At 45.5% G+C, this 23,577-nt stretch overlaps 1 protein-coding gene and 1 long non-coding RNA gene across 3 annotated transcripts in view; one reads left to right on the top strand and one right to left on the bottom strand.

The window, feature by feature from the left end:
* The first annotated feature begins 229 nt into the window (after nucleotides 1-229).
* The window catches only part of plecb (plectin b), a 197,232-nt gene continuing 173,884 nt past the window's right edge, over nucleotides 230-23,577 (top strand). The window contains exon 1 of one of the 2 annotated variants that reach the window (XM_057341180.1): nucleotides 230-370. In XM_057341180.1, coding sequence (XP_057197163.1) covers nucleotides 328-370 — 43 coding nt within the window. In that variant the 5' untranslated portion in view covers nucleotides 230-327. Of the gene's footprint in view, nucleotides 371-23,440; nucleotides 23,481-23,577 lie in introns of those variants that run through there. The other variant, XM_057341176.1, reaches the window with a different exon arrangement.
* LOC130558673 (uncharacterized) overlaps nucleotides 1,772-23,577 on the bottom strand; it is an 83,521-nt gene continuing 61,715 nt past the window's right edge. The window contains exon 3 of the long non-coding RNA XR_008963465.1: nucleotides 1,772-3,723. This is a non-coding gene — a long non-coding RNA (uncharacterized LOC130558673). The remainder of the gene's footprint in view (nucleotides 3,724-23,577) is intronic.

The raw sequence follows: 23,577 nt of genomic DNA, 5'->3' as shown, positions 1-23,577 counted from the left end.
ATGTCCATTTTCAGGGCCTGTTTATCATAGCTTTGATCACTAATATATGAATGTAGCAGTGATTGGCTCGGCCTTTGTGAATATGAATGCTGGGATTGGCCCAGGCAGGATGCTCTCAGTTCAGGGGTGAGTCTGATGGAATGGGTGGGCGGCACATGAACAGATTCCAGTGTAGTGAGAGAAGGTGGGCTTGAGAGCAAGTGTGTGAGGGAAAAAGACCAAGAGCACAGACTCAACGCCAAAAGATTGAGAGAGAGAGAGAGAGAGAGAGAGAGGTCTACCAAAGATATCAGGAGAATCTTCCTGTAAGAACTTCATCATCCAGTTATGACCTCCAGATCTATACAGCATGAGATCATGATTCTGAAAGGTATAACCATTCCACTTCGATCAGCTTAACATTGCTCTGTTCTTCTTTTTCAATCGCATAGGCTTGGCATTCTATGAAAATTACTATAAAGAAAGTTGGTAGATAAAATAAATGCTTATACAGTATATCTGAACTTTTGATTCCCTGTCAGTTGCACATTTTTCAATGTAAATGTGAAGAATACAGAACATGACATGGGGGAAAATGTTTTCATTGTTTTGGCTGGTTGGGGGTGTGGTGTCCGGCCAGTGCATTATGCTCAGAGGAGCTGGAAGTTTAGAAAACCGGCCTTCTCTATTCGTGTGTTTTGTGTGGCTTTAATTGTTTGACCCATTGTGTGTCTGTAACTCTTATCCAACATATTTTGTTCGAAACACTTTAGTATTGAAGGTGCAAATAATCATGAACTAGTGCCTAAACTGATACACAGACTAATTTAATGTTTAATTTAAATATATACTTTTATAAATAGTGATATTTAAGATCTTCAGTAGAAATTATTTTAAGAATGGGAAATAAATGCGCACTAGAAGCCCATTTGCAATATAACAGTGCTTACAGAATATTCAGGTTTAGCTCATTTGATGGATCTCATTGCAAATGTATATTTGTGCATTTGGCAAATGCATTTATACATTTTTTCTTACGTATGTTCAATGGGAATTGAACCCATAACATTTGCACCGCTAACACAATGCTTCATCATTTGAGCAACAGGAATGTTAGAATTTACTCCGTCCTTGGTGTGTTTTAGGATTTTCACACTGATCACCTGATCCAATGTGAAAAAGATTTATCGTGAAGTTTGGCTTCTTTCTGTTTTAGCCTGGCTTTCAGTCAGCCTGAGTCAAAGCACCATGTCACAGTAACTTTCAGTCTTCTCTCACCATTCATTATAGATTGTGTGTGAATCTTCACACTTCGATGTGAATGTATTCTTGCACACTATAGAACAGTTTTCTCTGGTTCTTGAATCTGATTGGCTGAGAGTCATGCGATATTCCACCAGTATCACCACGGTAACCGCTTCACCGTTTGAATTACTCCTCCACTAAGCTAAGTTGGTCTTATGAAACAAAGTAAAATGCTCACATTTGCCAGTACACTGTAAAAAACAACCTATAAAATCTACTCAATAAAATTGAGGTAACAATTTGCACTCACTTTAAAGGAGTATATTCTACCCCATATTTTTTAGTAAAGAGCACCTAAATTTATAAGTTATAACAAACTAAATTAAATTGGTAAAGTTATACAAGTAATTACTTAATAAAATTGGGTAATTTTTACCCTTTGACAGCAGGTATTGTTCATCTACCTAATTGTTATTAGTAATATATAGCCAATATAAAGAATTAAATGTTACTTATTAAAAGATGGTTGAATTTACTTAAAAATGGTGAACAGAGACTGTAATTACATTTTTCCAATGAACACACTTTATTTTTTAAACGCTTAAATCCTCTTACATTCAATTTCAAGTGACATACCACTTCACTTTTACAAATTACTTCTTGAACATCTTCCATTTTAAAATAAACATGCTGACACAAACATTTCATCTTTAAAATGTTAAACCCTAATGCAAGTACAAAAGAGCCCTTCTATTCAAGTTCAAATACAATTATTGCTCACAAATTCTTGAACTTTTTCTATTTAAAAACAAACCAATGTCTTCACTGAATGTCAAAATATACATTTAAAGCTATTTTCTTATTCTTAACATCAATTTCAATTGACATACAAATCCTGCTCAGCTGTGGGATTATGCATCACCAGCACTTTCACTTTGTTTGCCTTTCAAGTTCTCCTGTTAAAAATAAAAACAAAATGCATGTCAATTTTTACATTAGTTAAATAAACATTATTCGCATATCCTCTTATGTTGTGAGGGCTGTCTCCGTGACATTCACCACCTATATTATCTAATATCTGCGACTCGCCTCACATGTACTGATAACAAAACAGCATAACTTATTTTAACCCAAAAGGAGAATATAACGGTAGAGCTTACATTTAAGTAAGTCAACTTTTGCATTCATGATGATATAAAGAAGTTGAACAAAAACTTACCGGCTGCTCCACAAATCCTGTCAGCGAATCTGAAGAGGATGCGTCTCATGATTCCTAATTTCCCACCGGAACGTTGATGCATTGCGCGCGCACTCCGCAGTGTCATAGCTAATATTTTCGGGTAAATTCTACCTTGTTTTTTTAAGTTGCCATTATTACTCATAAAAAGTAGGTAGTGTAGGTAGAATGTACCAATTATTGTATATTTTATTCGCTGACCAATATTTCTAGGTAAAATTGAATTGATAAAACTGATTTTAATGGGTTGTATTTAACACCCTCCAGAATCGTTTTTTACAGTGTCTCTCTTAAAGAAATTTACAGCGCTACACATATTTACATTAAATAAATAAATACATAAAAAAACAATGGAACGTGCCGCAGTGCAATGGGAATAATGCATTCTCTGTGAGTTTTACAGTCTCTTTCTTTCATTCACACGCACGTCCTGCCTCATAATTGTTCTCACTAATTCAATTCAATTCAATGTTATTTATATAGCGCTTTACACAATTTGGATTGTTCCAAAGCAGCTTTAGAGGAGAAAAACAGAACAACACAGAAAATTTAAAACAAAGCACAGTGCATGGTGTTTATAAAACAAGCAAGATCATTCTAGTAATAATATCTAATGAATGCAGTCTCCTGGTGAGCAAGCCAGCCACCGGGACGAGGAACCCAAATTCCAATGATAAATAAATGGAGAAAAAAAAAACCTTGGGTGAAACCAGCGTCAGCCGGGCGGGCCATATCTCCTCTGACGTGTCACAGCTGCACTCAGTTACTTTGATTAAGTTACTGAGTAAATGTTTATGAAGAACAGGGAGAGTTTATTAGTTGTGATTTAAGAAGTTTCATTTGTTGGAATTGTTTGGGTCTAATTTGTCTTATTTTTTTATTTGTATTTTTTATCGATATCAGGCAAACAGAGTAATGTTATAAGTAGGAAAAATAATAATGGCACAATGTAACTGAGTGCAGCTATAACTTCAAACTGCTGTCATGTGATGTAAGTTTAGCATTTAATACTAATCATTGTAAATTTAGCATTAATGTGACAAGTAGTCCGTCTTTGCTCTTGGTTGGGGATGGAATTGCCTGAGCTGGGATGGTCAGATGGTCACTTTGCTCTAGGGTGGTGATGGAATTGCCTGAGATGGTCTGTCAGTCCGCAGGCTCTTGCAGGAGGATGGCACGGGATGTTCAGATGGAGCTGGTGTAATCTCTAGTTAGGCATGGGCATATGCCGTTCATCTGGTCCTGGCGTAATCTCTCCATTCCTTGGGATGGGCATCCCGAGGCAGGGGAGGAGGGCAAAAAGAAAATAATTAGCATAGCTGCTGTTCATAAATTAATGAATTGATTTAGCATATTATGCATTAAGTGAATGCTTGGCTGAAAAGATGTATCTTTAATTTAGATTTAAACTGGGAGAATGTGTCTGACCCTCGAATAGTATGGGGAAGGCTATTCCAGAGTTTAGGTGCTACGTATGAGAAAGCTCTACCTCCTTTGGTGGATTTATTTATTCTAGGTGTTATCAAAAGTCCACAGTTTTGAGATCTTAGAGAGCGTGTTGGCTTGTAATAAGATAGCTCTTTTATGTAGGTAGGGGTTAAACCATTTAGGGCTTTATAAGTAATTAAAATAACTTTAAAGTCAATACGATACTTAATGGGTAACCAGTGAAGGGATGATAAAACTGGGGATATGTGATCGTATGTTCTGGACCTGGTTAGAACTCTGGCAGCTGCATTTTGAACTAACTGTAGTCTAATAACTTCACTGAAGCAGCACAGCGCAAAATTAAGAGGTTTGGAATTAGTAACAGGAACAGTAATTAGTTTGTTTAAAGGAACAGTTCACCCAAAAATGAAAATGTTCTCATAATTTGCTTACCCTCAAGTTGTTACAAAACCATTGACTTCTATAGTATGACAAAAGACTATGGGACTCAAAGGTGACTCAAAATGGCTTTATGACCCAAACTTTCATTATGATATAATATGATAATTCGAAATTCGTTGCCAGTACTAAAACCTTTTTTCCATACTTCACTCTCTATTTATTTCAGTAAAAAAAGTCCAAACCTTATAGAAAGAAAGTAGTTCCTTTAATACCTGAGGGTTTTAAAGACACTCCGATGTTGTTTCGGATTTATCTACACACTTGTGCCGTCGAACTGTTGTATAACTCTCCTACTCGAGTGATATTGCATTAATAATCAGTTGGAGGGAGAGTCCGACAGTGGTTAGCAACAAGTGATTTATTTATTTTATTTTGGTGTAAATCAAAAATATTTATAGCTGAACAAACTCAAATGTAATTTTCTGTTTGTTTTGTTTTTCATAGTTTCTGATCTCAGTCTGAATTTGAATCTGCACTGATGTCTATAATGATTTCATAGGGTGTTGCTATTTCTTGAAGCTCTCTCACACACACACACACACACGCACGCACACACACACACACACACACACACACACACAATGTTTGGTTTCCATGTTTTATGAGGACATTCCATAGACGCAATGGTTTTTATACTGTACCAACTGTATATCATATTCCCTACCCCTAACCCTATACCCCTAAACCTTAACAATCACACAAAACTGTCTTCTCTTTTAGATTTTCAAAAAAGTTAATTCCGTATGATTCATAAGCTTGTTTCCTCATGGGGACCAACAAATATCATCTTTGTGGGGACATTTTGTCCCCATACCATAGGGTTTAACAGCCCACCCCACACACACACACACACACACACACACACACAGTGTCTATCGTCATTGTACAGCACTGACACACACCACCAGACACTACATGGGCTTTTAGGCTGAAAGGGAATCCCAGGGTTTTCCTGCATGTATGTGCAAGGATGTCCACATTCTTCCACTTCCTGTTTGCTTCTCCCATGAGCTACACATTTCACACCCCAAGACCCGCCTTATTTTCATAGCTGTCACGCTCTCTGATAAAGCCCTACAAGGAAAAAAGTGATGTTTGTGATTTCATGGGTTCACAGTAGTGCTGCAATGACGCGTCGACGTCGTCGATTACGTCGACTACTAAAATACGCTTGAAATGCGTCGACGCTTCGTATTATTTACGTTTATTTGCTGTAATAGCAGTTTCTGTTCCCGGGCGTGTGTAAATTAATCAGCAGAACAAGAGAAAGTATAATTCACCCGACAAAAAGCGATCGAGAGCCTCGGACGCAGTAAGTTATTGAATGGACGGAGGAATTCCCCCTAACGTTACCCCCCGGAATGCGATCATCAAAGCATGGACACGCAATCACAAACGGACGGAGAGGGGCGCGTAGATGTAGACTTTCATAAAAAAAACTTTTCAAAAAGGACTGACTATCATGAAACCACCAATGCACTTTTTATGTAATTCGATAGCTTTATGCGAGGAATAAACCAATATAGCATAATGAAGAAACTCTGACCTCCGCTGGTGCTGTCTGTCAATCTTCAGTCAGCATGCGTGTGTACGGTGATCACGGTACGGTACGGTCAGGACGCTACTCTTTCCAACATGTTCCAATGTTTTCATTATTCTTCATAATGACAAGATGATAGTCTATGGTTTTGTTTAAAATGTATTTTGCTAGAGACTGTGAGTTAACGTTACTAGCTGAGTGTAGCTTAGTTTATTAGAAGCACTGGAAGCGGTCTGAATATGTTGCGTCATACGAAATAACTCTTTTTAAACCTCTGATTTAACTGTATACTGTCGGATTGATGCAATGTGTTAAACATGTAACATATCATCTCTTCTCGTTGTGTTCTAACTATTATTTACTTTGGGGAGCAAAATGATCCCCAGGACTTCAGAAGGAGTAGGTGCTTTAAGCGCATCATTTTGCGTCCGGGATGCGCATGACTGTAAATAACGAAGCGAATGCACTAAGCACATCTTTCTGAGTTCCGGGTGCGCGGGCTCGCTTTAACGCCACTCTGCATTAGAGTCTTTTATAGTGATAGTTTTGTACAATAAACAGAGACAGATAGTAGTATTTTACTTTTACTAAATTATATTATGAGACTGAAAATAGAGTCAGATATTACCTAGAGGAAAAAAATAGAGCATATATCATGCTCTAGTATTTCATATAAACATTTTTTAATGTTTTTACATTTACATTTAGTCATTTATCAGACGCTTTTATCCAAAGCGACCTACAGATGAGGGAAACAATGGAAGCAATTGGAACAACATAAGGAAAACAAAAAGCATAAGTGCAATAAAACATTTTTTTTACCTTTGATACAGTAAAATAATTAAAAGAAGATGGTGATTTTAATGTAAACATGGATTAAAATGTTAAAACAACAATATTTATTTATAAAATGTAGTGGAGTAAAACGTATGATTTGCTTTATAATGTAAGAAAATACTAGAACTTATTGTTTATTTGCAAAGTTTGCCAAAGGATTAATCCAAAAAATCTTTATTAGATAAAAAAATCATTAGATTAGTCAACTAATCGAAAAAATAATCATTAGATTAGTCGACAATTAAAATAATCGTTAGATGCAGCCCTAGTTCACAGGTTTATGTGCTCTGTGTAGCACATAGTTTTTCCATCTGTTGATGGCTGTGGCAGTCCTCCTGTATTTCACTAGTGGTCTCTACTGGTGGCAAATTGTTTACCTATGGTTAGTACAGTAGTCAGTAAATAAGGGTTTTCAGGCTGTATGCAGTACCAGGATTGGCACCAGCAGAGTCATGCAAGCTGCTAATGACAAATGGACTGACATTAGACTTATGTCTTTGTTTGTTCTCTCCGCGTCCTAGTCTTCGCTGTTGCTGTCAATAATTTTAGCTTTCAGAAATCAACATCTTTTTTAATACGAAACACTGTGTTGTTCAGTTGTGATTTTTAGGAAATATGTTTTCTTCAAATGTAAACTTCATGGTGCAGTTCATAAGTTAGCAATTTTATTTAGGATGTTTTAAAAATAAAGACTGTTCTTAGCTGCTCTTGTCTAAAAGCTCTTGAGTGTTTGTTTGCACAGTAAACGTCTTGGTTACGGATGTAACCTCGGTTCCCTGATGGAGGGAACGAGACGTTGTGTCGAACCGACAGAATGGGGTTTGTCTTGAGAACCTATCATCTTCTGAGTATTTAGAAAAGGCCAATGAAAATTGGCGAATGAAATTTGCATGCCGGGCTCCTCCCCGGATGTCCGGGTATAAGAGGGAAGCCGGCGTGCTCATTCATTCACCTTTGGTCTGAGGAGCCTTAAGCATCCTCCCCCGACCACTGGGGTGGGCGGCCAGTGTTGTGGCATGAGGGACACAACGTCTCGTTCTCTCCATCAGGGAACCGAGGTTACATCCGTAACCAAGATGTTCCCTTTCTGTCGGTCTCTCGACGTTGTGTCAAACCGACAGAATGGGGTTCCTATGTAAGACGCCACAGCACTGAGCCGCGTCACAATCTCTAGCGGAGCGACGTTGACTGGCCTGGGCGAGTCAGATGAAGACGCTAACGTGAAATTATGACCATCCAGTGGAGAGGAAGGGGGACCCAGAGCTTTACCACAAAGTTGGGAAGGCCCTGCCACCGGCCGTCATGGGCGGAGGCCTAGTTCTCTAAATGGCGAGAAGCCGCCCGGCACCGTAAGGGCCACTGGGTAAGCATTATTCCCCCCCGGGGGAAAAACGCTGCAGAGACCACTACCTACCGTAGGGAGGAATTAGTGGAGACACCACATCGTCTCACCAACAGGGGAGAACTCATGGGAAAATGTGCAGACTGCAGGAGTTAACCGCACGGAGCTCATGGGTTGCCGAGGTGGGAACCATTCATGAGGATACATCAGACGGAACAGCCCACGGAGGGGGGGTTACCACGTCTGGAGCACTAGGTCCGGTTAGAGCTATGTGGGAGATAACTCAACTGTTCCCCGGCCTAAGGGGGCAGGGCTGCCCAGCCTGCCCCGAGGAAGGTGCTAGTGATGGATAAAATGCCTGTTCTTTACCCAGTGGGGGAAAGAGGGGAGGCGTAATAGCCGCTGATCCCCCTAAGGAAGGGGGAAGGGCTTTCGCATGCGTACGCCCTACCGGCTGCTGGTCCTACACCTTGACAGAATCCGGGGTGACACCGGTTCCGCGCGTAGGTATTAGAACCTCACGGAGTCGTTGGGCATTGCCCAACCCGCAGCTCTGCAGATGTCTGCTAGAGAGGCGCCCTGAGCCAGTGCCCATGAGGGGTGTGCCTCACTCCCAACGGGGAGGGGCGAATTGAGATCGGTATGCCCTAACGAGGGCATCCACGATCCAGTGCACCAGCCTCTGTTTGGAGACAGCCCTCCCTTCTGCTGACCTCCGAAACAGACAAAGAGCTGCTCAGAGCTTCTGGGCTCTGCGTGCGGTCCAAGTAGAGGCGCAGTGCGCGTACTGGACACAACACGGAAAGGTTGGGTCTTCCTCCCCGGTGGGGAGCGCCTGCAGGTTCACCACCTGGTCTCTTGGAAGAGTGGTGGGAATTTTGAGCACGTAGCCGGGGCGGGGTCTCAAGATAACATGAGAATCCTGGCCCCGAGTTCTAGGCAATCTGTGGACACGGAGGGTGCTTGCAGATCCCCTACCCTCTTGGAGGTGAGCGCCATCAGGAAAGCCGTGTTTATCAAGACTGAGAAAGAGCGGCAACCCCGAGAGGCTCGAAGGGGGCGGGGCCTCTTGAGGCCCGCCACCTAGGTCGCAAGATAAGGTGGTCACCCTCTCGCGCCCCTTAGGAACCTAATGACCAGGTCTTGCTGTCCCAGAGGCTACCCAGCACTTGGGTCATAATGAGTGGCCGTAGCGGCTACATACATTCCCAGTGTGGAGGGGGAGAGGTTACTCCCCAGTCTCTCTTGAGGAAGGGACAGCTCGTACCCGACCGAGCAACTCCGCGGGTCTTCTCGCCGAGAAGAGCACCAGGACGAGAAGAGGCGCCACCTATGGGCGTATAGCCGCCCCCAGTAGCCGAAGCCCTAGCGTGAGTGACGTCCCAACCAGACCGGGGGTGGGTCACTCAGGATCTCCTCGTCCCGTCCAGACATGGAGACCAGGTTCTGCCTGGAATGCCGTAACGTGCCCCTTCCCCTGGGGAAACAATTCGCCAGGGGGAGCGGCCAGGGGGGAGTTGTTGTCAGAGTCTTAGCTCCGAGAACCAAGTCCTGGTTAGGCCAAAGGGGCGCAACTAGTACCACTTGATCGCCAGAGCTGGAGGGCGTCGAAGAGGACCAGGGCTGCTGGGAAGCAGACAGTGCACGGGACTCGACGGCCGAGGCGGCCGAGTCGCGGCACGGAGGACTGCTTCTTTATTGTCGAGAACCCTCCGGGGGAGGCCGCGTGCGGGTCTCGCGCCCCCCGACGGGCGGGGGGTGAGCGGGGCCGCTGCGGCTCGACAGTAACACCAACCAGCCCCCCCTTGCGAGACGTGTGCGTCGAGAAAGCGGACCTTCTCGGCGTTACTCATCTGCGCAAGGATCGGCCAGAGGAGTTTCTCATGGACCACAAGTGTGGACATCGTCCGACCCAGGGCCCGCGTGGTCACCTTGGTCGCCCGTAGAGCGAGGTCGGTGGCGGCGCGGAGTTCCTGCATAAGCGCTGGGTCGGTCTTACCCTCGTGGAGCTCTCTCAACGCCCTGGCCTGGCAGGAGCCATAGCGTGGAGAGAGGAGGCAGCTTGGTCCGCCGCAATGTAAGCTCTCGACACCAGAGATGCCGAGACACCACATGCTTTGGACGGGAGTCTAGGTCGAGCCCCCCCAGGTGGCCGCCACCTACGGGCACGAGTGCACCGCGGCGGCATACTCCACCTGGGGGACACCGACGTATCCTCCAGCTGTCTCAACCTCGAGGGAAGAGAGGGTGACAGAACTTTGTTTGACGTGAAACGTGCCGGGAAGGGGCGTTCCAGGTCTTACAAAGTTCCTCATGCACTTCCGGTAAACACGGCACTGGGGGCGGGCGCGGCTTGGAGCCGCGCTCAAACCCGAGGCGCCATGTAGCCAGCCGCGAACGCCGGGAGAGGCAGTGCGGGCACTGCAACCCAACACTCACGGCGGCCCGGGAAAGCATGGCTGACATTTCGACGTCCGCTTCTTCCTGGGCTCGACCCCCCGAGGGAGGGAGCCCGAGGAATTGGCAGTACGTCACCCCCCGATGCCGCAAGAGACATCTCATCATCACGCATCGTGTCCGAATACGTGATTGAGGAATAAGACGGCAGACCGTCTCCTGGGGAACGGTCAGACGAGCGAGACGAGGTGTAAACGGTCCGTGAGCCAGTGGCTGGCGGATTATCGCTCACAATAATCCTCATATCACCCGCCGTAGTCCTACCGTCACAGAACGGGGAGCAAACGAGGTGGTGGCTGAGTCCCGTGGGAACACAGCCACCCGTGACGCAACGTCTGAATCATCACCGCCCGCAGTGCGGGCAGGACGTATCCACAACGGAAGCAGGTATCGTGTCCGTCCCCCTCCTCGATGAGTGTGTTGCACCCATTAGGAACAGCGGGACATGCCACGCTGGAGAAATTTGCTCTTTCAGAAAGGAAATTTGCTCGAACACGTCCGGAACTGCCAAGACGCCCAGGGGAGAGTCACTGCAGGAAGGGACCGTCCGCTGTTTGCGTCATAGATTCCAGCAGAAAAATGATCACCAAAGATCGTAGAGAAGCTCATCAGATGAGTAGGCTCTGAAGAACAAAAGGTGAATGAATGAGCACGCCGGCTTCCCTCTTATACCCGGACATCCGGGGAGGAGTCCGGCATGCAAATTTCATTCGCCAATTTTCATTGGCCTTTTCTAAATACTCAGAAGATGATAGGTTCTCAAGACAAACCCCATTCTGTCGGTTCGACACAACGTCGAGAAACCAACAGAAAGGGAAGCACCTTTATTGCTGTATAAATGCCACTGTAGATGTTAACTGTGTCACTTTTGTAGTGTTGCACTGCACGCCATTTTGCATTTGTCCAGTACAAGTATATATATATAATTTTAAATTCTTTCTGTGTATCAATCCAGAACCATTTTTGAAAGTATTTTAGTAAACAATAGGATCAACCTCCCCACGCTCTATGCCAGTCCATATTACAATGTACAAATATTTTACCAATAATCAACTGCTACAATACTGCTACAATAGCTTGGAGAATGTCTCTGTTACGACTGTAACCTCCGTTCCCTGATGGAGGGAATGAGGCAATGGGCTTGGCGAATGGCACACGCATGCCAGTCCCCGCCCCATGCATACGGGTATAAAAGGAAGATGGCGGCGGTCATTCATTCACCCATGGCATGAAGACACAACATCTCGTTCCCTCCATCAGGGAACGGAGGTTACAGTCATAGCCGAGACGTTCCCCTTCAGTCGGTCTCTCGACGTTGTATTGAGAGACAGACTGGGGACCTATCTTTACACACCATGGCGCTGAGCCGTATCACGACGTCCAGCAGAGCGACACTGACTAGACTTCGCGAGTCACAAGTGAGCGCTACCGCGAGACGTAATATTCCAGTGGGATCAGTACTAGTAGCATACTGAGAAGCTTGTACCGATGGCCATCACGGACGGTGATATTTGTCTCTAGTAGCGAGGCACCGTCCGGAGCCATAAGAACACTGGGGAAACACTGCTCTCCTCTTTGAAGAGTGTGTTACGGAGGCCACATCCTACCACAAGGGGAGGTTACATGTGGAGACACCAACATGGTCTCACCAGTGGGGAGAACAACATGTGAGAATTTGTGTCAGCCCGGATGGGGGGACAGAACCCAGGTGGAGTAACCACAGTCCTAGTATAGGGGTCCACTTGAGCAGTGGTGACTCTACCAGTACTGGACTTTGTTCCAACAGACCGCTCTGCCTGGTCTGTTTACCATAATGCCAAAGATGCTTAGTGATGATGGAATGCCTGTACTTCACCCTAAGGGGGGAAGTAGGGAGGCTAGATAGCACACTAGACTCACCTGGAGAGGGGAGAAGGCGCTTTTGAAGGCGTACGCCCAAACCAGATGCCTGTCTTATACGCCGGTAGCGTGAAAGACACGGGCTGACACTGGTTCCATGTGGAGGCTGTAAAACCTCGTGACGGTACTGGGCGTAGCCCAACCCGCAGCGTTGCAAATGTCAGAGAGGCGCCCTGAGCCAGTGCCCATGAGGAGGCCATACCCCGAGTGGAGTGGGCTCTCACTGCCAGCGGATACGGGCGATCTCGGGACTGGAATGCCAAAGCAATGGCATCCACAATCCAGTGCGCCAATCTCTGTTTGGAGGCAGCCCTCCCCTGGTGCTGTCCCCCATAACAGACAAAGAGCTGCTCAGAGTTTCTAAGGCTCTGCGTGCGGTCCAAGTAGAGGTGCAGTGCGCGTACTGGACACAACACGTTGTAGGTTGGGTCTTCCTCCCCAGAGGGGAGCGCCTGCAGATTCACCACCTGGTCCCGGAAGGGAGTGGTGGGAACTTTGGGCATGTAACCGGGCTGGGGTCTCAGGATAACGTGAGAACTACCGGGTCAGAATTCTAGGCACGCATGGTACACAGAGAATGCCTGGAGGTACCCCACCCTCTTGATAGAAGCGAGCGCCCCCCACCCTCTTGATAGAAGCGAGCGCCATCAAGAGTGCCGTCTTCATCGTAAGATGAGGAAGACTGGCATCTCTGAGGGGCTCGAAAGGGGCTGTACCAAGGCCCTGCAAGACCACATTAAGGTCCTAAGAGGGTACGGAGTGCGGTCGAGGTGGATTCACCCTTCTCGCGCCCCTAAGGAACCTGGTGACCAGGTCATGTTGGCCGAGAGACTTACCCTCCACGAGATCGTGATTAGCGGCAATAGCGGCTACATACATTTTAAACGTGGATGGGGAGAGGTTACTCTCTAGTCTCTCTTGTAGGAAGGCCAACACTGACCCGATCGAGCAATTCCATGGGTTCTCTCCGCGGGATGAACACCAGGACGAGAAGAGACGCCACTTATAAGCGTATAGTTGCCTAGTGGCGGGGGCTCTAGCCTGCAGGAAGGTCTCTCTGATCGCCGGCGGCAAGCCACTCGAGGTCTCCTCGTCCTGCCCAGGGGCCACACATGGAGATTCCAGAGGCCTGGCTTGGGGTGCCAAATCGTGCCCTTCCCCTGCGACAGAAGGTCCTTCCTTCATCAGGGGAATCGGCCAGGCGGGAACTGTTGTCAGAGCCACTGGTTGGGACAGTAAGGTGCAACTACCAGTACTTCATGCCCCTCTTCCCTGACCTTGCACAGGACCTGTGCAAGGAGGCTCACTGAGGGGAAGGCGTACTTCCACTTGTCCCGTGGCCAGCTGTGTGCTAAGTCATCCATGCCGAGGGGTCCCTCGGTCAGGGAGTACCAAAGCGGGCAATGGGTTGAGTCCGGGGAGGCAAACAGGTCCACCTGCGCCTGGCCGAACCGCTCCCATATGAGCCGGACTGCGCGGGGATGGAGTCGCCATTCTCCGCGGGGCGTCCCCTGATGAGAGAGCACATCCGAAGTCAACATGTGTCAGGACCCACTCACCTTCGTAATCATACTTTAGATTTAATACTGTCTTACGGTATAAAGGTGGACGACGTTAAAATCCTTCAGCAGAGTGAAGACATTTCGGATCATTATCTGGTATTATGTTTGCTTCACTGGCCTACGGCTACAAATAAAACTCATTGTTACAAATATGGTAGAACAATAACTTCAACTACCAAAGATGCGTTTCTCGATAATCTGCCCGAATTGTCTCAAATCATGAGAAATAACGTTGAAGATCTTGACATTACCACTGAAAATTTTAATTCCACCTTCTCGGTAACGCTAGACAAAGTTGCTCCACTACGTTTAAAGAAGATTAAAAATGGCAGCCCCACACCGTGGTATAATGAACACACTCAGGCTCTAAAGAAAGCGGCCCGAAAAATGGAGCGCAACTTTAAGAAAACTAAATTAGAGGTATTTCGTACAGCATGGAAGGATAGTATTCGAAAATACAGGAAAGCCCTAATAACTTCTAGATCCGCCTACTTTTCATCACTAATAGAAGAAAACCAGCACAACCCTAGGTTTTTATTTAACACGGTGGCTAAATTAACAAAAAATAAATCGTCAGTGACTTCTGATCCTGTATATCAGCATAGCAGTGATGAATTTATGAACTACTTCACATATAAAATCCAAGATATTAGAGAAAAAATTATAACAATGCAATCAGAAGTGAAACCCGCTGAACAAACTAACTACAGCGCCCTTAAGGAGAAAATGCAATTATTTTATACCGTAGATCAAGATGAGCTGTCTAAAATTATTAGATCATCTAAATCAACAACATGCATACTAGACCCTATACCTACAAATCTACTGAAAGAGATGCTCCCAGAAATTATAGATCCTCTTCTTGGTATTATTAACTCATCTCTGACATTAGGACATGTGCCTAAAGCATATAAGGTGGCTGTTATAAGGCCCCTTGTCAAAAAACCCCAACTCGACCCTAGAGAACTAAGGAACTACAGGCCTATATCGAATCTACCTTTCATATCTAAAGTTCTGGAAAAAGTAGTTTCAACTCAATTATGCTCCTTCCTCCAAAGGAATGACATCAATGAAGAATTCCAGTCTGGATTTAGAGCATGTCACAGTACAGAGACTGCTTTGATCAGAGTTACAAATGATCTGCTATTGGCGTCTGACCGAGGTTGTATCTCGTTATTGGTGCTGCTAGACCTTAGTGCTGCATTCGATACCATTGACCACAGCACACTCCTACATAGACTCGAAAATTATGTCGGCATTAAGGGAATAGCTTTGAAATGGTTTAAATCTTATTTATCCGACCGTTTTCAATTTGTAGCAATAAACAATGAGGTGTCACGCAAATCGCAAGTCCAGTACGGTGTACCACAGGGCTCAGTCTTAGGGCCTCTGCTCTTCGCATTATACATGCTACCTCTAGGAGATATAATAAAGCGACACGGAGTTAGCTTTCACTGTTATGCTGATGATACTCAACTTTATATTTCCTCGAAGCCTCATGAAACACAGCAGTTCCATCGAATAATGGAATGCATAGTCGATATAAAAAACTGGATGAGTAACAACTTTTTATTACTGAACTCGGACAAAACGGAAGTGTTACTTATTGGACCGAAAACTGCTATAAGTAACAACCAAGAATACTGTTTAACTATTGACGGATGTTCCATAAAACCCTCGTCGTCAGCAAAGAATCTTGGCGTTCTATTCGATAGTAATCTGTCATTTGAGAGCCACGTCGCCAACACCTGTAAAATTGCGTTTTTCCATCTTAAGAATATATCTAAACTACGTCATATGCTGTCAATCTCAGATGCAGAGAAGTTAATTCATGCATTCATGACATCAAGACTAGATTACTGTAATGCACTGTTAGGTGGTTGCCCTGCAGGCTTATTACAAAAACTCCAATTGGTCCAAAACGCGGCAGCTCGAGTTCTTACACGTACAAAAAAGTATGAACATATTAGCCCGGTTCTGTCAACCTTGCACTGGTTACCTATAAAGCATCGCGTTAACTTTAAAATCTTGCTTATTACCTATAAAGCCTTACATGGTTTAGCTCCTCAGTACTTGAATGAACTCCTTTTGTATTACAGTCCTTCACGTGCATTACGCTCTCAGGCGTCCTGTCAGTTGGTAATACCTAGAATTTCAAAATCAAGTGCAGGTGGTAGATCCTTTTCCTATCTAGCGCCTAAACTTTGGAATAGTCTTCCCTGCACTGTCCGGGAGGCAGACACACTCTGTCAGTTTAAATCTAGACTAAAGACGCATCTTTTTAATCTTGCATACACTACTCTTCCATAATATAAATCTTCAGAGGGTTTAGGCTGCATTAGTTAGATCAACCGGAACCAAAAACACAACTGATGTACTTGTTGCATCAAAGAGTACAGAACAGTACTCTACTCTCAGCCAGTCTTGTCTCATTGTTCCAAGGTTACCACAGCGAGCAGGATGCAGTTCATGGCCTGACCTGATGGTAGAGCGGAGAATGGGAAGTGGGGACCTGACAAGAGCTGAGATGATAGAGCTGGATAAAGAAGGACGCGGTCTCTTGACATGTCTTCACCACAAAATTTCAAATGCTATTAGATTATTAATGATAATCTTAAACTATAATTTATTTTATTATTAAGTTTATTTATTTTATTTAGCCTTGTTGTGCAAGCTCTCTGGAGCTTGTGCAGAGGCAGCAGCTTTTGCCAGAGGGGAACTGGAATCCCCTGGTTGGGCCTGGGTTCTCCTGAGGTTTTTTTTCTCGATTAGAGTTTTGGGTTCCTCGCCACCGTTTGCATACTGTTTTTGCACTATCTGCCTGACCGGGGGGGCTGCTTTAGAATCTTAAAGTTTTACTTAATTAATATTGCATATAGGAATTTATTATCTGTTATATTTGACCTGTGCTTCTCTCTCCTTTATCCTAAATGTGTGCTCTCACTGAGCGTGTGTGTGTGTGCGTACTTGTCTGTGTACGTATGTGTGTGTGTGTGTGTGTGTGTGTCTCTGTGTCTGTGTGTGTTGGTGTGTGTGCGTGTTGTGTGTGTGGAGTGTTTTGTGTGTGGGTGTGTCTGTCTTCTGTGTTTTCAACCTTTTCTTGTTTTTGCAGGTACAACTTTGATTGTTTTGCTTGTAGTCAATGTGTCTCATGTACAGCTGCTTTGTAACAATGAAAATTGTAAAAGCGCTATATAAATAAAGTTGAGTTGAGTTGAGTTGGTTCAGGTTGCCTGGGATGAAGGTGGCTCTCAGGGACTTGGGGACTCCAGAGGAGGCATCGGGCGAGTTGTGACATCTGCCGTGAGCGTATGCCACCTTGGTGATTGATGTACGCCACGGCAGCCGTGCTGTCCAACCGGACCAGCACGTGTTTGTCCTGCACGAGGGGCCGGAGCCTCCTCAGTGCCAAAAGGACAGTCAGTAACTCTAGGCAGTTGATGTGCCATCGCAGCTGGGGACCCGTCCACTGCCCCGATACGGAACCCACGCTCGTAGAAAGGCCAGATCTGACCAGGGGTTGAGGGTGCAAAGACACTGAGGCATTACCGTAATGCGCCTGGTGCCGGTGTGCCACGCCGTCCAGGGAACACGACTCTGAAGCCAGTGCTGAAGCGGCCGCATGTGCATCAACCCGAGAGGGATTACCCCTGACGAGGACGCCATGTGCCCCAGGAGCCTCTGAAAATGTTTCAGCTGGACCGCTGGAGTCTGCCTGACCAATTTCAGACAGTTCAGCAACGTCTGCGCTGGGGAGAGCTTGCTCTTTTCTCGGTTGACCCATAGGCCCAGACGGTCTAGGTGCCGGAGCATGAGGTCCCTGTGTGTACACAACACATCTCGTGAGTGTGCCAAGATAAGCCAGTCGTCGAGATAGTTGAGTATCCGCACGCCTTGCTCCCTGAGGGGTGCTAAGGCAGCCTCTACGAGTTTGGTAAAAACCCGAGGAGACAGGGCCAGACCGAAGGGCAGGACCTTGTACTGATACTTGTACTGATATGCTCTTCCATCGAACGCAAACCGCAGGAACTGTCTGTGTCTAGGGAGGATGGAGACATGAATGTACGCGTCCTTCAGGTCGATTGCCACGAACCTATTGTAGTGTATTTCGGGGAAACTATGAGTTTAAACAGTAACCTACAAATAATTAATGGTGATTAACCATTAATTATTTTATACACTTTACCTGATGCAGCAGAGCTAATAACAGCGATGAACTAAATACACTCGTCCACCGAGTGATCAGCAGATCATACATCAACAAGAAATATTACTCCTCTGGCCTGGAAAAACAATATTCTTACTGTAGTACAGTACCACTTCAGAAATCTTAACAAAATCAAGCAGTTTAAGTGATGTTGATATGTGATAAATAAACATAGAAACAATTCGAGTGTGGATACACATGCGGTTTATTTATCTACACTACGGGGATCTAAAATCAACTAGCTAACACAAACCAAACATTAACAAACAAACATAAAAACGTAAAACAGTAGAGAATGAAAGAAATAGATAAAGCAAAGAAAATGGCATTATTAAATCAGCTATTCACATCTGCACGAACCATCAAGGACAAATCTCCTTATTTAAAAGGGGCAAAGCTTATACGCAACTGGTTAGCAATAGTTCAGATACTTGTATTGGTTTCTTTGTTTCTCGGGACACGTGCTGGCGCGCGTATCAAAGGGTGCTGATGTGTTCAGAGCAAGCCGTGAGTCCGTTGATTTAGCTGAAGCAAACTGCCGGAAGAAACTGTCTCTGAGGAGAGGCAGGTCTCGAGAGGTTGAAAGAAACGAGTGAGCGAACGCGCACGAGCGCGAACGCACACAAGCGAACGAACATACACAAAAGAGCAAGCTTTCCTGCGTGTTCAGATGTTTTAACACAGAGGGCACCACGCCCCTCCAAGGTGGGCGATCCAATGTGATGAGATAGTTTTGGGCACGAAAACATGTTTCTTTGTCCGGCACACTAACTCATTTGCAATTATGGTCGCCTGGGAGTTTGGAGCAGGAATAGACTTAGAATAGAATAAAATGAGTATGGTATAAAATACATTACTGTGCTATACACCATATTCTAAGACATGAAAAGGGAAACACATAGATATGAAACATGAAGGGGTTACAATTACATTGACCTGTAGTTTGGACAAGAATGTAAATATACACAGAATACCACTAAGCAGATATGCCTTTGAGGTTATAGGTGAAGGAGAATAACATAGAGACAATCATACAATGTGGAGATTCATGTGTATACACTTTAAACCAGTCTTTTGTGGCTAAGGAAAGAGAAAGAGACATTCTTTTGGAAGAATTTGAGGCTCTCAGTCCCTGGGGGCCACATGGCTTTTCTCACTTTGGTGAACAGTCCTGTCCTCCCCCAAGAACCTCCTTTGAAGTCTAGGGGAGAGTATCCGAATCTGTCCTGTTCAGTGATGAAGGTGTTGAGAATAGGACATTTGGCCAGACTTGTTGATGCCTGGTCGTAGTCGTGCTGAGAGGTTACTGTGTTTTACGATCACAGATGGTAAACTTTGATCCGACCATACCCTACACTATCTTGGTGACGAACTGAGCCCAAGATGCGCTTCTGCATCAGCATCCTGAATGGCAGCTTGTGTGCGTGCTTGTTCAGGAGGCGCAGATCCAGAATGGGGCTGTAGCAAGGTTCAATAAAACGGAAGGAAGGAGGCGGGAACCGGCGAACATTCAAAACATTTTTAATCAAAAATAAATACACATAAATACAAAAGTAACAAGCAACACGAACATAAACAAAACTTAACCAATGTCCGGGCCCGGTCCTCTCTCATTGGCAGTCCTGTCGCTCGTCCTCTTATGCTCCCGATCTCCTCCGTGAGGCATGCGGGACCGGTGCGTGTACAGCTGAAACTCATTATCACTCACGCCACCAGCCCCGCCTTCCTCGCTACATACCCCCATCGCCCCTCACAGGCCGGGGACTACCACCGCACCTGTGCTTACTCCCCCCCCGGGGGGCCCCCCTTGAGAGCCCCAGCGCCTGGGGGTATGCACCAACGAGACGAGAGAACGGAGCTGGGAGCACCACGAGCGACAGGGACGACAGAGGGGAGAGAGGAAAAAAATTGTGGTCTGGCGATGGCTCCTCTGGCTGAGGGCAGCCGGCAGGAAGTCCCCCGCTTCCTGCTCCTCCCCTGTATGGTGGACGGCAGCAGGCTCCCTCCCGGATGGCAGCCACCCCACCTCAGACCCAGGGGTACGGCAGCGAGGTCTTCGCTCCACCTGGGCACATGCTCCAGCACCAGCCGCTCGCGGACATCCCTCGTCAGGGCTGCCCGAACTCTTCGGCACCGCGATCCCCCTCAGCTGCGAGGACTCAATGACAGCATGTCCCTCCTTCCTCCCGGGTTTCGGCACCACTGTAGCAAGGTTCAAAGTAGGGAAGGAAGGAGACGGGAACCGGCGAACATCCAAAACATTTTAATCAAAAATAAATACACAATACCTGGCCCCGCCTTCCTGCCCCATGGCTCTCGTCCCGCCTTCCTCGCTACAGGGGCGTAGTCCCCCACCTTTTTTGTGCACTATGAAGTACAGGCTGTAAAACCCGGAAGACATCTCTGTTAGAAGGATGGGTTCGATCGCACCTTTCGCCAGAAGGGCGGCAATCTCATCCCGAAGCACGGTGGCTTTCTCCACTCGAACTGAGGTGTGGAGAATGCCCCAAAACTTGGGCGGGCATGGCTGACATCTCAGCGTCGGCCTCCTCCCCGGGGGCTGGAGCTCAGAGAGGTCTTCCGCATCTGATGCCAGGAGGTAGCTGTCCGATGCAATGACAGAGAGTTCGTCCTCATCTCTCTGTGGAGTCTGCCCGCTATGGGATGGTCTACCGCCGTTTATCGGGGACGAGCCAGGTGAGCGTGCTGGGGTATGAGTGGTCCGTGAAGCCGAAGCTGACGGAGCGACATCCATAGGAACCTCCAAATCACCCCCGCTGCTCGCCGAAGTGGCAGTCAAACTCGCTTGGGAAGCAAACGGGGTGGAGGCAGCGCTCACAAAAAACGTAGCCAGTCGTGACCGCAACACCTTAATCGCCATGTTCTCGCAGACAGAACATGCCGGATCAACAAACCCTGCCTCAGCATGCTTGACCCCCAAGCATGTGACGTAGGTGTCGTGCCCGTCTGACTCAGGGATGAGTCTGTCACACCCAAGGACACAGCTGCGAGACATGCTCGCAACTGTGAGAAATTTGCTCTTTTAGGTCTGTAGCTCGCTGCCGAGACGCCCAGGGGAGGTCCGCTCTCAGGAGGGAGAAGTCCGCTGCTCTGCATCGTAAATCCAGCAGTGCGTGAAGAGTCTCGAAGAGATAATGCTTGAAAGTCATATGCCACGCAGGTTCCGAAGAACAAAGGATGAATGAATGACCGCCGCCATCTTCATTTTATACCCGTATGCACGGGGCGGGGACTGTCATGCGTGTGCCATTCGCCAAGCCCATTGGCGTTTTGAAATTCCTCGGAGATAATAGGTTCTCAAGATCAAACCCCAGTCTGTCTCTCAACACAACGTCGAGAGACTGACTGAAGGGGAACAGCTTTCTTGTAGCTCAGTGGTAAGAGCATGGCATTAACAACTCCAAGGTCGTGGGTTCGATCTCAGGGGATTGCACATACTTGGAAACAAATGTATAGAATAATGCAATCTAAGCCGCTTTGGATAAAAGCGTCTGCCAAATGCATAAATGTAAATGAATAAACGTTTTTTCTTTGTAAATTAAAAAGACAAAAGTACTTGCTGTTAGATACTGACATACATATAAATTTAACAGATTCTCATGACTTAATGAGACCAATTTGAATTTTTGTATATGTTTGTGATGTGTAGTTTACTGTGTCTGTAATTTAATAATGGTTTCAGAAATCATTCTGTTCTGCATCATCAATTTTGCCAAATGGAGAAAAACACGCCCTCCCATGTGGGCTTTTTTCTTTTTTTTCAGTTTTGTTCTGTTTGCACCGCTGAAGACAGTTTCCTGTCAGGAATCTCAGTCTTTTATTTATAAATAATAAATTAATTACTGTATATTGCAAGAAATAGCAATAAGCAATTTTTGTTTCATAGCAATAAGTACTAAAAGTAATAAAAAATATATTCTTAAAAATGTTAAATGTGTGTTTTTATGGACAAGAAAATAAAGGGTTATGAGCAACATGAGAGCATTTTTGGGGTGAACTGTCCCTTTAAGTGGGTACTGTCGGTTTGAAGCCAGGGGGGCATGAAGTGCAATAAATGCATTAGGTATATTTAAACACTCATCAACACATTGGCGTGTAATGTAATCCTTAGATTATGCCCATCTAGAATTATTACTTAAGCCCACTGTTATTAAGTGCTATGTGAGCAGGGCCAAATACATGCAGCCTCCTATTCAAGATGAACCGCTCTAAAAGATCAGACATGTGAAACATTGTCAAGTTCTTAAACCAGAAAGTTTGAACTGCTCTATCAGAACTGAGGTCAGATTTCATGGCTTTCCCATTGTCTCTGGAGGTTTACTGCGCTTCTTAATGGACTACAGGAACTGTAGCCCATTAAAGTATCTGACGCTCCTCCAGTGGTGCAGAAGGGACCTCGATGTTTTTGTTTTTCCCATTTTAAATGTATATGAACAACTCCCTGACAGCTAGTATGTTTTCTAAATTTGTATGGCTTACATTGGGTTTTTAGAACCCATGCCATGATTGGGGTGTTATTAAGAACAGAAGTATAATTAAGTGAATTGTAACCTCCCAGTTGACATTGTTTTTTCAAGGTTTTAGTGTTTCTGGTGCCAGTAGGCTCAGGCTGTGCTTATCTTGCGTTGTTTGGCATTTTTTCATGAATCACTATGCTGCTGATACAACTCTTTCGATTCTTCAGTGTATTAATCAATACATAAATACATATATATAAATGTTTTAAAATGACAGGTCTCCCAAATATTAATTTTATTATTTAAACCCCTTCATGTGTTTTCAGACCACTGTATGACTGTTGGGACTGAACTGCATTGGATCCATATTTATAGTTGAACCCTAAGGGTTAATCATTTACTTGAGGTCATTCTTTTTTACCTTTACGTCACCTGCTTCAGGCGTCTAACTACAAGTCCGTATTGTGTGTGATAGCTCACAGCTATATCTTGTACACTTCTCAACCATTTGGGTTAGGTTAAAATTAAAGCGAAGATTCATGCTGTCTTGCTGATACACACACACACACGGCACAGAGCCTCTTGACCGCTGAAAGTGTGGGAATGACTGCTCTCACCTGAGTGGGAGGAGGCACAATGTCAACCTGTGGCTCTGAAAAATGAGACGTGTGTTGGTGAGAGAGAGAAGCAAGAGGAAAACTGAGCATTCAGCTACGATCGAAACAGAAAATAAAAAACGTACCGCTGTTGTTTTAGACGGCAACTCCTTGTCGAATCCCGTGATGGATTTGTACTTCTCGAGTAAAGGTAAGAGATTATTATGTTTGGAGTGCACCAGTAACAGGTTAGGACAGACACAGAGGGTGGAACCTTAGACAGCAGGTGTAAGAGATTCAAGTACAGT

Source organism: Triplophysa rosa, linkage group LG8 (assembly GCF_024868665.1).
Source record: "Triplophysa rosa linkage group LG8, Trosa_1v2, whole genome shotgun sequence".
Lineage (NCBI taxonomy): Eukaryota > Metazoa > Chordata > Actinopteri > Cypriniformes > Nemacheilidae > Triplophysa > Triplophysa rosa.
Note: the sequence above shows the minus strand (reverse complement) of the source record. Positions and strands in the feature narration are given on the sequence as shown.